We start from the raw sequence: 12,992 nt of genomic DNA on the forward strand, positions 1-12,992 counted from the left end.
TTTTATTTTATTCTCTCCACCTGTGATATCCCTGTAAAGAAAGGAAATGCCTTCTGCTAAGTTGGAAAACAGGATGCACCCTCAACAATATCCTTAGTTATGGGTCCTATGTTAGCCAGATAGCCATTGCTCTGGCAAATTACCTGAAGAATCAATTAAAAAGAGGGAAGATTTAATTTGACTTATGATTTGACCCCATTGCTCTTGACTTCTAAGAGGCAGAACATCATGGTGGGGAGTATGTTGTGATGCAAATATGATCACTTCATAGTTGAAAGGAAGGCAAGGGAGAGGGGAGACATAAATGTGGTGAGGGGGTCAGTTTAAAGCTATAGTTCTCAAGGACAGACCTCCAAGAACCTTCTGCCTTCTGGTCCCATATCTTACAGTTTCCAGTTCTCCCAAAATTTTATTCTGCTATGCATCCATCAATGGATTAATCCATTGGTGAGATTACAGCCCTCATAATCCAACCATTTCCTGAAAACCCTGCGTCTGAACATTGTTGTACCAGGGAGCTTTGGGAGGTTTTGTGGGACATTGCTGATTCAAATCACACATATCCTATCTCCTAAACAGCTCCTTAAGCTGCTGCTTCTCTGCTATCCAAGCTGCCACTGTAGTTTCTTAATTAAACTGCAGCAATCATCTCTTAGTAGCACTTTTGGTTTCCACTCATGCCTAGCCACAACCCAGTGCATTGTCTGAATGATGCTCCTAAAGATGTTTTGCATTGGGTAATCCCCTGTTTAAAAGCTTTCTTGGTACTTTGTTTTTTATGTTAAAATTCAAACTCTGCTTTGCATGTGGCATTCCCTTCACCAGAAACACCCTTTGTTCCAGCTGTTGATTCTCTCTTATTTACTCTACAGGTCTCACTTTAGATATTACTTTCCTGGAACATTTTTGCTGGTTCCTCAAGTCTCAAGATTCCTCCTCATATGTTCCAGGAAGTATTATTGCTTGTCATATAATTACTGTAATTATTTCTCTGTTGCCTGGCACCAGGGCTGGAAAAAAGTGTCTGACAAACATTTCCTAAAAATTTAGAATTAAAGCAGATTCTTTCCACCAATGGTGAGTTGCTATGAAATCACCTGGAGGACCTACTAAACCATAGCCTGCTATACACCTAGAGTTTCTGTTCAGCAGTCTGGGGTTGTGCTTATGGTAAGGCTGGAATTATATATTGGCAGGGATCTGAGAGTGAAACATTGAAGTATCCAGAGGGGAGAGTTCTCATCAGAAGAGGTTCAAAGGTCCAGGTGTAAGTAACACCCCCCCAATGGGAAATGGTGACGTCTGTTTGCACATGAAAGATGCACAATGTTCCCTTGTGGACACTTTCATATTTTATCTTGCCTTCTAATGGTATTGGGGATTATTTTTCTCAGGGAACCTACTGAGAATTCATTAGGGACATTTTTTAATAAGTTAGGTAACCAGTGACTTATTAGACTCATCACCACCTGATTTTTTTAAAAAGACTTTACTAGTTTAATATAAAATATATATACACATTTGAAATTTTCTAAGAACAGGAAAACATGATTCCATTCCCCTTGAGGTAGAGGCAGAAAAAAACAAGGGTAGGTAGAATGGAAACCAACAAAGAAACTTCAAATTTAAATCTGAGAAGCTGTTATGAGGACCCTCACCTTTATTCCCCAAGATTATTCTCCTCCAGAAATAAATTGTTTAAAAGAACTTAAAACTTAGAGTATTATGAGTCAAATTAATGTTCATATATATTGTTAGTTTTAATAATGTTTCCTTTAGGCTAAATAAAATGAAGTGAAAAATATCATTGAAGGCTCATCAGTATATTCTACACATTATGTGTTGACCGAATGACACCAACATAGAGACCCCGAGAAAATCAAGCAAGTGTAATGAAACCCATGCTCCATGATTAATTGTTTAGCTCAACAGATAGATATCCCCTTCCCCACCCCTTGTCACTTCTCATGTTCACTATCTACAAAATTTCTTTTAAAAAGATGAGCCCATTACCCCTAAGATGAGTCTCAGTCTCAAGTACCTGCACCCCTTCTCCTCTTGAGTGTATATTCAGCTCTTATTACAATTCTATGTAATCTCCTTGTTTTCCTAAATAAACATTTGTGCTTCTTCTGATATGCCCTGAAGTTTCTTTCTATTGAGTAAGTCAAGGCCAAGGGTCAAGTTGAGATTGACATTTCCCTTCTGGGTAAATTTCTTGGATCCTATTCAGTGATACCGTGAAGGAAGTCATTATGACTTTCATTTTCATTTTTGAAGGGCTTAATTTCTTTGTCCCTTTTGCAAACATTTATTTCACTTTTTCTTTTTGAGAGTTGCCTGCTCATCTTCTTTGCTTATTTCCATAGAAGTCATTAATCTATTTTTCCTGGTGAAGGAAAGCTAATTATATAATATTTTCCATGTCTTTCCCTATAGTTTCATAAAGATGATTTTGCTTTTTAGTCCATTAAGTCCTATGTATTCAATTCTGTGAACATACTAATCATATAATCTCTCAAAGTTACCAAAATTGGTATGTTTGTTGAACAATTTAAGTTTTTATAGGTGTTCCATATCTGGAATGATGGAACAGAATGGATCAATTTACAAATAGGTGGCTCTATTAATGTTTTAGAAAGCTGCATGTTTCCTATTAAAAATAAATTAGTAAATCTATTATTTAGAAAAATTTTATTATTATCTCATATGCCATAAGAGGAATGAAGAAAGAGAGGAAGAAATGACACAGGAGAGTGATGTTTATCATGCTTATAAAAAATTTCTAACAGTCATGAAGGGATTATTTAGTGGCTGTCAAATTTTAACTTACATAGGAATCACTTGGAGATCTTCTTAAAGTACAGGCTTGATTCAGTAAGTCCAGTTCAAGCCTGAGAATGTGCATTCACTTCTGCTTTGGGGAGTTGGATGGTTCATGGACTACAACAGGAATACCTGGGCTCTATATTGTAACATGTGGGACAATATCAGTGAATTCAGTGATCATTCTAATTCCACATTATCATTTATTTGCAAACCCTCTCATCTCTAATTAAGTTTATTATCCTCAACTTCTTATTCTGCAAAGTAGGAGATGATAAGAGCTCATTTTTAAAAGAGGAATGCATCAATGTTCATGGAGTAACAGCCCTCTACCTCATGGTCTTTTAGAATATATTCCTCCAATTTTTTTGATACTGAGGATGGAATTGATGGGAAATCAACCCCTGAGCTACATCTCCAACCCCTTTTATTGTAATTTTGAGATAGTATCTAAGTTTGTTTCATAGGGATTCATTTAGTTGCTGAGGCTGGTCTTGAAGTTGCTGTCCTCCAGTCTCAGTCCTTTAAGTCTCTGGGATTATAGGCAGGCACCTCTCTGCCTGGCATATGGCCCAGAATTATTAAAGGTGAATGTACAAGTTTAGAATGTTCACTTTTTTATTTTGTTTTTTTATTTTTATTTTTACAAACTGAATTTTGATTCATTCTACACAGTGGGGTACAACTTTTCATTTCTATGGTAGTACACAATGTAGATTCACACAATTCATGTAATCATATATGTACACAGGGTAATGATGTCTGTCTCAGTTCACTCTCTTTCTTTCACCCACCCACTACCATCCCATTTCCCTCTACACAATCTAACGTTTCTACATTCTCCTCTTATCCCCCAAACCCCCTGTTATGTATCATCATCCACATATCAGAGAAAATATTCAGCCTTTATTTGAGGGGGATTGGTTTATTTTACTTAGCATATTATTCTCCATTCCATCCTTTTAACTGCAAATGCCATAATTTAATTCTCCCTTATAACAAAGTAATATTCCAACATTCCACAATTTGTTTATTCATTAATCTATTGAAGGAAATCTAGGTTGGTTCCACAATCTTGCTATTGTGAATAGAGAAGCTATAAACATTGCTCTGGCTGTGCCACTGTAGTATGCTGATCTTAATTCTTTTGGGCATAAACTGAGGAGTGGGATAGCTGGGTCAAAATGTGAGCCCATTCCAAGTTTTTTGAGGAATCTTTATACTGCTTTCCAGAGTGACTGTACCAATTTGCAACTCCACAAGCAATGCATGAGTGTGCCTTTTTTTCCCACATCCACTCCAACACACACTACTTGTGTTCTTGAAAATAGCCATTCTAATTGGAGTGAGGTAAAATCTTCACATTTCTCTAATTACTAGAGATGAAGAACACTTTTTCATATTTTCATATATTTGTTAATCTTCTATCTTCTTCTGTGAAGTGTTTGTCCAGTTACTTAGCCCAATTATTGATTGAGTTATTCGTGCTTTTGTTGTAAAATTTTTTTAAGTTCTTCATAAATTTTGGAGATTAGTGCTCTATCTGAAGTGCCTGTGGAAAAGATTATCTCTCAATCCATAGGGTCTCTTTTCACATTCTTATTTTTCCTGAGAAAGAGCTTTATAGTTTGAATCCATCCCATTTATTGATTCTTGCGTTTATTTCTTGCTTTCTGGGAGTCTTGTAGGAAGTCTGATCCTAAGTGAACAGGATGGATATTTGAGTCTACTTTTTCTTCTATTTGGTGCAAGGTCTTGAGGGCTGGTCACTGTTGGGTCAGGAGTCCCGAAGGCCAGAATATTCACTTTTTTAAAAACAGAATTGAATATATAGAATGAGTAAAATCACAATAAGTACACATTTTTAAAAGCTAGAGAATGTCCTACATATCACCAAAATCAAAAAAATGCAGTTTTCACAAGTGCCAAAAAGACCCCATAAATACTTTTTCTTATAATTTTTAAATATATGTATTACATTTTTACATAAAATGTTCACTTTTTGAAACAATATTCAGCAGGATAAAATTAAGATAAAAGATTTGTCTTTTGGGTAGAAAAAGTCCAGCCCTAACTAGCTCCTCTTCCCAGCATTATAAAGGGGTTTCTCTAATACTTTCTTTTCTTTTTTTTTTTTTACAATAGTTGTAGTCTAAACACACCTCAAGATAATAATCTCATGGGTCTTGTAAAAGGCAACATAGCCAGGTGGGAGAAACATCTTAGAGCAGAACACTGAGATCTGGATTCTCATTCTTGTTTCAACACAGTTGGTTTGCATATTTCAAAATTTCCTGGCCTTGTTTCTTCAAATGAAGAATGGAGACAATAAGAGTGCTTTACTTCCCCAGGATGATAGTGGAATAAAATTTTCCCAGAGGGGTCTCCAGACGTTCTCTCTAGTGGTAGTGATGTCATTGATCTCTTATAACATCATATACTTATATGATTTTCCAAATTTCAAACCAGTTGCCTCAAAACTTTCTGCTAACTGCCAGTAATTTGAACAAATTTTGCAATATGAATGAACAGAGCTAATTCCTCCAAGCCCCAATCTGCTTCCCTGGTACATCTCTCCACACCCCATCACTGAGAAAAGCAGAGATGGCTAGTGGGAGAGAATACAGGGTTTGAGCTCCTGTCTTTGGGAAAGATACTTTGGCTCTGTAAGCCTCAGTGTTCCCATCTGTATCAATGACATTTATCTGTCATCATGGGTAAGTTGGTGCTACTGTGATAGACTGGGACACAGTGAGCTCTCAATTCTTAGTAGGTATTGCTCATTTTTTCCCCTAGGTTTTTATATAATCTTGCTAGATTGAATAAACCCATATGGTTGACAACAGAAAAAAAAATAGCCTCTCCCTATGTACAGTCAAGTTCACATATCTTCAGGACATCTGGGTCTTGGAAAGGGCACTACTGGGCACTGACAGCCGGTGCTCCTTAGGGGACCTCAATATGTTCTCAAAGAACAGGGCTCCTTTGTGCTGCATTTAACCCGTGTCTCCTTTCTCTCAAAGTGAGAGAAGGGGGAAAACGTGAGACTAGGGTCAGATGTAGTTCCTAGTCCATCTGCTCCACTTGGCTGCTGTCATCAGGCCTCAGTTTCCCCACTTTTCCTTTCCTGCTTAGACTTGTGCAGGGTGGTATGTAAAGGCAAATTGGGGTCCAGTTATAAAGGTTAAGGGGAGAGTTAATAAAGAGGCAAACACACAGGATGGTGAAGAGCAAGAAGTAGCTCTTATGGGAAAATCAGTCCAGTTTATTTTCTTTTCCAGGGTCATATCACATTACACATAGGTTACATAGTACAGTTATCTTTGTTCATGTTCAGATCACATAACTTGCTTGCTTCTCAGAGTCCACTAGGACCAAAAGTTATTATAATAAGATAATATCCCCAGGCCTCAAGGACTGAGGAGTTGCAGAGTATTTCTAAGTCATTCAAACAGAGCACCTATTGTGTCCTGAAGCATTTGCTCAACTGAAAGGACTTTTGCTCCTCTGTACATTGACTGATCTGAAATCCATACAACTCCCCTTTTTTGTTTGTATGGCCTTTAGAATAGACATGACTAGTCTTCTTTTCCTTGAAGGTGGAGGGAGAAAGCAAGACAAACATTGGAAAAAGCCAGCAGAGTATAATAAGGCAAATATCAATGAACATTCTCCAATGAAAAGTTCTTTGGTCTATGTAAAATTTTGTAGCCATAAGTTTAAGCAATCTAATAAATCCCCTCTTCCATCATCTTGTTGCACCTTCTTTAAATGTTCTTAAGAAAATTCAGTTCCCTTTAAATGAGGTTACTATTATTAGTTGAATGGAAACAACACATATTATTAAATTCTCCATCCCTTATGATGTAACATCAGAAAATAATTAATAGCTGCCATATTATCAAGAATAGATTGATGATACAAATTTCAAAAGAATTAACAAATTTTCCTAAGTACTGGGGCACCACCAACAAGGATACAATAACACAGAAATAACACAATAACAGTCAGTATAGTTGTGAAATTCTGAGTAAGTTTGGCAAACACAACTGTAACCAAATTTCCCAGGGTACATCTAAATCCATCTTGGCTAGCAAATGTTCAGCAGATGTTGTTAAATATATTATATCCCCCCAAGTCACTAGATGATTAGAAAACTGAGGGTTTCTTGGGCCTCTTGTTCCTATTGGATGTTTCTTCTTTGAATTAGGGTCCTCTTCATCCAGGGTCAAATAGAATTTGGGAATCAGAATGAGAAGTCCTTGATGCCAACTCATGATGATGACTATTACACCTTTAGGACTAATAACAGCAGCATATACCCTTCACCATAAAATTAAGGGTGCAGGGTCCTGCCATTTTAAATATGGTGGAAATTGATATTTTACCTAAATCATTGATAGGGGTTTCTTAGGGAAAAGACAGAGGATCAATGATGTGTTTTATCTTCATACTGTATATTAAGAGCCTTTCTTGTGAACAAGGCAATATTGAGAGCATTATTAACATGAGCAAGACTATGTTCCCTTTTTTGTTTTCTTTTAAAAGGTACATTTTAAGTGTGTGATATGCATGTTCAACTAAAGCCTGCCCAGCAGGATTGTGAGGAATTCCATTGGTTAAAATTTTATTCCATTGATTACAAAACTTAGCAAAGGAACTAGAAGATAAGTAAGAACATTCTTAGTTTTAAATGATGAGATTTGCCCATGGGGCCAGTGCAAAGGAGTACATGAGAGATACAGGCTGAGACCTTCTCTGAACAATGTGCATTGGCCTGTATAACACCTGGGGATATCTCTGTGATTACATGTAAAAAGAAATAGGGGTGAAAAGGAGGACAATGAGTTATATTTATCTGCCAAAGGGCATTATAATATAAACCTCGAGGGTTTACCATTTCCCAAGTGGGGAAACAAAAGGGTTTAAAATGGGAGCAATTATTAACAGTGATATGGGCCTGTTGAGAGGAAATAGAAAAGAATTTCATTAAAAATGAACATTTTGATGAAAAAATGTGTGATACCATGGCATCTGAAAAGAGAGGATAAAATTATTTTATAGCAGCATCAGCATAAGCATTTTCTTCAGTGAGTTGTCCAGAAATCTTAGTGTGGCTACCTATATGAGGAAGAAATACTGGAGCTGTATAATCCTGTAAAAGAGATTGAAGAGTAATAAGCAGGGGTACAAATTAGAGTCCAAATCAGGTGACCAAATTGCAGAGGAAATATGAAGTTATCAGTTTGGCTATACACTGAGAATCTGTAATGATGTTTAATGTTGTGGGAAACATATGAAGAGCCAAAATAATTTCAGCTAATTTTGCTCACTGAGGAGAAGCTTGAGACAATATGTAATAATCAGTCCATTTTTTTTATCAGTGAATATAGATAATAATCTTGTTGTGTTCCCCCATCCATATAGACAGTAATTCCACTGTAAAATGGAATGGAGGAGATTATAGAAGGAGCATGAGAAACTTGAAACAAGGAAAGGCATTCATCCTGAGAAGAATGAAAAGAAATAGGAATTAAAAATTTGGGTAAGGCGGTGCTCGGCGTGTGGTGGGGTGGGCAAGCTGGGGGTGGGAGAGGGGGCCCCGCCCGCGCCGGGGGGGTGGCCGGCGCCTGCTCTTGCCGCGGAGCAGGGTTGCGGCGTGGGAAAGAGCCGCAAGGAGCGGCTTGCGCGGTCTGCTCCTTGCGGCTCTTTCCCACGCCGCCGCTGAAGCCGCGCCTGCCGAAGTCCCGGGAGGGAGGGAGGGAGGAGGCCGGCGGGGAGGGTTGTGGCACCCCGCTCTGCGTCGCTGATTCTTGCAGGGCTGCTCCTGGAGCGGTCATTGCCGCGATGAAGCGCCCTTGCGAGGAGATGACCTCCGAGAGCGACATGGAGGAGACCATCGACATGGGGAGTGAGAACAATTACTCCGGGCAAAGTACTAGCTCTGTGATTAGATCGAATTCTCCAACAACAACATCTCAGATTATGGCAAGAAAGAAAAGGAGAGGGATTATAGAGAAAAGGCGCCGGGATCGGATAAATAGCAGTTTATCTGAGTTGAGACCACTGGTGCCAACTGCTTTTGAAAAACAAGGATCTGCAAAGCTAGAAAAAGCTGAAATATTGCAAATGACAGTGGATCATTTGAAGATGCTTCAGGCAACAGGAGGTAAAGGCTACTTTGACGCCCATGCCCTTGCCATGGACTTCATGAGCATTGGATTCCGAGAGTGCCTGACAGAAGTGGTCAGGTATCTAAGCTCTGTAGAAGGCCTGGACTCCTCAGACCCACTGTGCGTGCGCCTCGTCTCTCATCTCAGCACTTGCGCCTCCCAGCGGGAGGCAGCCGCAATGACATCCTCAATGGCCCACCATCATCACTCCCTTCATCCACATCACTGGGCAGCAGCCTTCCACCATCTTCCTGCGGCCCTGCTCCAACCCAACGGATTCCATGCTTCGAAGTCAACACCCTGTCGCCTCTCCACAACTTCAGAAGTGCCTCCTGCCCGTGGCTCGGCCCTCCTCACAGCCACGTTTGCCCATACAGATTCTGCCCTTCGAATGCCATCAACAGGCAGCGTTGCCCCTTGTGTGCCACCTCTCTCCACCTCTCTCTTGTCCCTCTCAGCTACCGTCCATGCCGCGGCTGCAGCAGCCACCGCAGCTGCACACAGCTTTCCTCTGTCTTTTGCAGGAGCATTTCCCATGCTCCCCCCAAATGCAGCTGCAGCAGTGGCAGCAGCAACAGCAATCAGCCCACCTTTATCAGTGTCAGCCACATCCAGTCCCCAGCAGACGAGCAGCGGAACAAACAGTAAACCTTACCGACCCTGGGGGACAGAAGTTGGAGCTTTTTAAGTTATCCTTGAACTTCTTGCAATTGTAACTGAATGTCCTTCATTTCAGAGTCAGCTTAAAACCTCTGCATCATGAAGGTAACCATACAGATGCCTACAGCTCCACAAAGGAACAATAAAGCTATTAGAGTATTATTTAAAAAAAAAAATTGGGGTAAGACAGTTTGAGAATATGAAGAAAATTGTAAATACTGTAAATGCTAATTCTTTCTATAAGTAACATAAAGAACATGAATATCTGTTCCTGTAAGAGATAAAATATGATGACAACTATCTGAGATCAATTGAACCTCTATATCAGCAAAAGGGAGAATATTTTTTCCTGAAAATTGAGGAGAATATACCCACTGTACTACATACAAGATTTGATGATGCAGTAAATGCATATGGCTTTCCTGTAAAGATTATTAGAGATAAAAGAGCATTGAGTGCTGGGATCTGTCTATAATAACTGTAAATAAATTCTCATTAACATGCTGAAGAGCTGCAGTGAGTGAAGGAGTTAACGAAAAAAAAAGTTGGGATTATGTTTTCTCAGCAGCTGAATAAAAAGGTGATAACATATCACTAACTAAAGAAATATAGGGTGGATCCCAATTAAAATGTCTTAATAGTTGCTGTAAATGAATTAAGAAGAATTTGGAAGAAAGAGTTTTGGACCATGAAGAATGGAATAAAATGAGAATATTTTATGTCCTAATTAGTTAATAAAGAATTGTCATTGAATATTTCCTGTGGCCACATATAGGTCAGATAGTAATAGAATGTGTTGTAATTTAGTTAAATTGTGTTCTATAAATATTGTTCCAGCAATCAAAATATCATCCAAGTAATGATAAACAAGAATATGTAGGAATAATTGTCAGAAACACTGAAGATCATTATTCACAAAATGTTGATATAATGTTCGTCTACTGAACATAACTTGAGGAAGAACTTACCACTAATATTTATCAGCAGACTTATGATGTTTGAAAACAGGAACTGTGAAGCCATGTTTTTCTTGATTATCAGGAAAGAGAGGACGATTAAAAAAAAGTCTTTTAAGTCTATAAGTCTATTATATATAAAGAAATATCTTGAGGAGTTAAATTAGGAATAGGGAATCAATCCACATTGAAGTGGACCCATATGTTGAATATATTTATTAATTTCTCTTAAATCTTAAAATAATCTCCATTTCTTTGATTTCTTGTTTATGATAAAAATGGGTGTATTCCATGGACTTGTAGAAGGTTCAATATGTCCCAATTTTAACTGATCTTGAATGAGAGGCTCTGCAGCTGCCACCTTCTCCTTAGACAATAGCCATTGTTCTACCCAGACAGGAGTGGTAATCTTTCATTTTAATAGCAAGGTGGTCATTTCCACTGAGACCAATGTAAAAAAGGCGACCCCATAGGCATTTGTAACGTGTGTAAGATGTCTTTGCCCCTTGTAGGAAAGTGAATAGCCATAATGTACGGTTGAATGTGAGTAATAACCTGTCGGTTGGAAGGGGTGAAGCATTGCAACCATAGAGACCTTTTAGACACCTGTTTATTATTTACTCTGATGCCCCAAACTGGGATGGTCCTCTGAAAGAGTCCTGCACGGGGCCACCTTGAGACAGGGATAATTGTTACATCAGCACCTGTGTCCCATAACTCTGTGATTGACTGCTCATTTTAAAAAAGGGTTATTTTTTATCTTTTTTTCAGTGACAGGTAAACATGCTCCTATAATACTATAACCAAATCCCATGTTTCCTCTTTCATTTAGGGGTTGTTGGGAAGTAATATAAGGAATGACAATTAATTGAGCTATGGAGGATCCCTTGAGAATAATTGAAGGCATATGAGACCAAACTTGAATGTATATTACACCAGTGTAATCAGAATCAATCACTTCAGGAATTAAAAATTTTCCTTCTTTAGCATTGTGAGAGTGGGGAAAAATTAAGCCAATGTTACTTTAGGTAGAGGTTCTTGAGTTTGGGTAAGAATTTTATAAACTTCCCCAGGGAAACATATTTGAGTATTCTCAGTAGTAAACAAATCTAACCCAGTACTAATCTAATCTTATCATCCCACTAGTAGCATGAAAGGATTTTTGGAAGGAGCTTCTGTTTGAACTGGAAACATCTGTAAAGGAGACATCTGCATCTGTAGATGAGAAGCGTTCCTCCTCCTTTGACCTTGGGTCAGAGGTGACCCATAATTAGGTTTCCTGATATGCCTGTTTTAGATCTGAATTGATAAGCCAAATGAAATGCTTTGACAGATTGAACATTTCTGATTGGACTGTTTTTGCAGCCCCCCCCCTTTTTTTTTATCTTACACTTCTTTTGAAGATGGTCAGGTTTTTTATAATTGTAACAAATTTTATTAAAGCCATGTCCACTCCTGGGAACTTGGGTGGGTGCAACCAAACTCTCTGGTCTGGTGAGGAGTGAAGAGGAATTCGAAAATAAAGATTCACAGACACAGACCCCATCTTTTTATTCTGTTAATTTTTTTATTGTTTCTTTCATTTCAATTTCATTGATTTCAGTTCAGATTTTAACTATTTTCTGTCTTCTACTACTTTGGTGTTGTTTTGATATGATGTATATTTTTTCTCATTTACCTCTAAGAATTTTTTATTTCCCTCCTGATGTCTTCTGTTATCCATTTATCATTCAATAGCATATTATTTAATCTCCAAGTGTTGGAGTAGTTTGTTTTTTATTTTGTCATTCATTTCTAGTTTCAATCGATTATGATATGTCTATCTCTTGTATTTACTAACAGTAGCTTTGTGGCATAATATATGGTCTATTTTAGAGATGGATCCATGCACTGCTCAGACAAAAGTGTATTCACTCTTTGTTTGATGGTTTTTCTATATATTCTTAAGTCTAAATTATTGATTGTGATATTGAGGTCTGTGGTTTCTTTATTCAATTTTTGTTTGGAAGATCTGTCCAGGGGTGACAGAGGTGTGTTAATGTCACCTAGTATTATTGTGTTGTGGTCTATTTGGTTCCTGGAATTGAGAAGTATTTGTTAGACGTACATGGATGAGCCACTTTTTGGGACATAGATATTTATGATTGTTATTCTTGCTGATTTTTGCTTTCCTGAGCAGTATGAAATGTCCTTCTTTATCCCTTCTGACTTTGGCTTGAAGTTCACATTATATGATATGAGGATGGGTACACCAGATTTTTTGCTGTGTTCATGTGCGTGGTATGCTTTTCTTCCATTCTTTCACCTTTAATCTGTGGGTATCTCTTTCTATGAGATGAGTCTCTTGCAGACAGCAAATTGTTGGATCTTTCTTTTT

At 38.1% G+C, this 12,992-nt stretch overlaps 1 protein-coding gene across 1 annotated transcript; it reads left to right on the forward strand.

Annotated features, from left to right (window-relative positions):
* Positions 1-8,586: 8,586 nt before the first annotated feature.
* LOC306652761 (hairy/enhancer-of-split related with YRPW motif protein 2-like) lies at positions 8,587-9,811 on the forward strand. Its single transcript, XM_079125479.1, has one exon. The coding sequence runs from the start codon at positions 8,674-8,676 to the stop codon at positions 9,685-9,687; it is 1,014 nt and encodes a 337-aa protein (XP_078981605.1). The 5' UTR covers positions 8,587-8,673; the 3' UTR covers positions 9,688-9,811.
* The last annotated feature ends 3,181 nt before the right edge of the window (positions 9,812-12,992 follow it).

Source organism: Sciurus vulgaris (genome assembly GCF_902686455.1).
Source record: "Sciurus vulgaris genome assembly, contig: HiC_scaffold_570_arrow_ctg1, whole genome shotgun sequence".
In the NCBI taxonomy this organism is placed as follows: domain Eukaryota; kingdom Metazoa; phylum Chordata; class Mammalia; order Rodentia; family Sciuridae; genus Sciurus; species Sciurus vulgaris.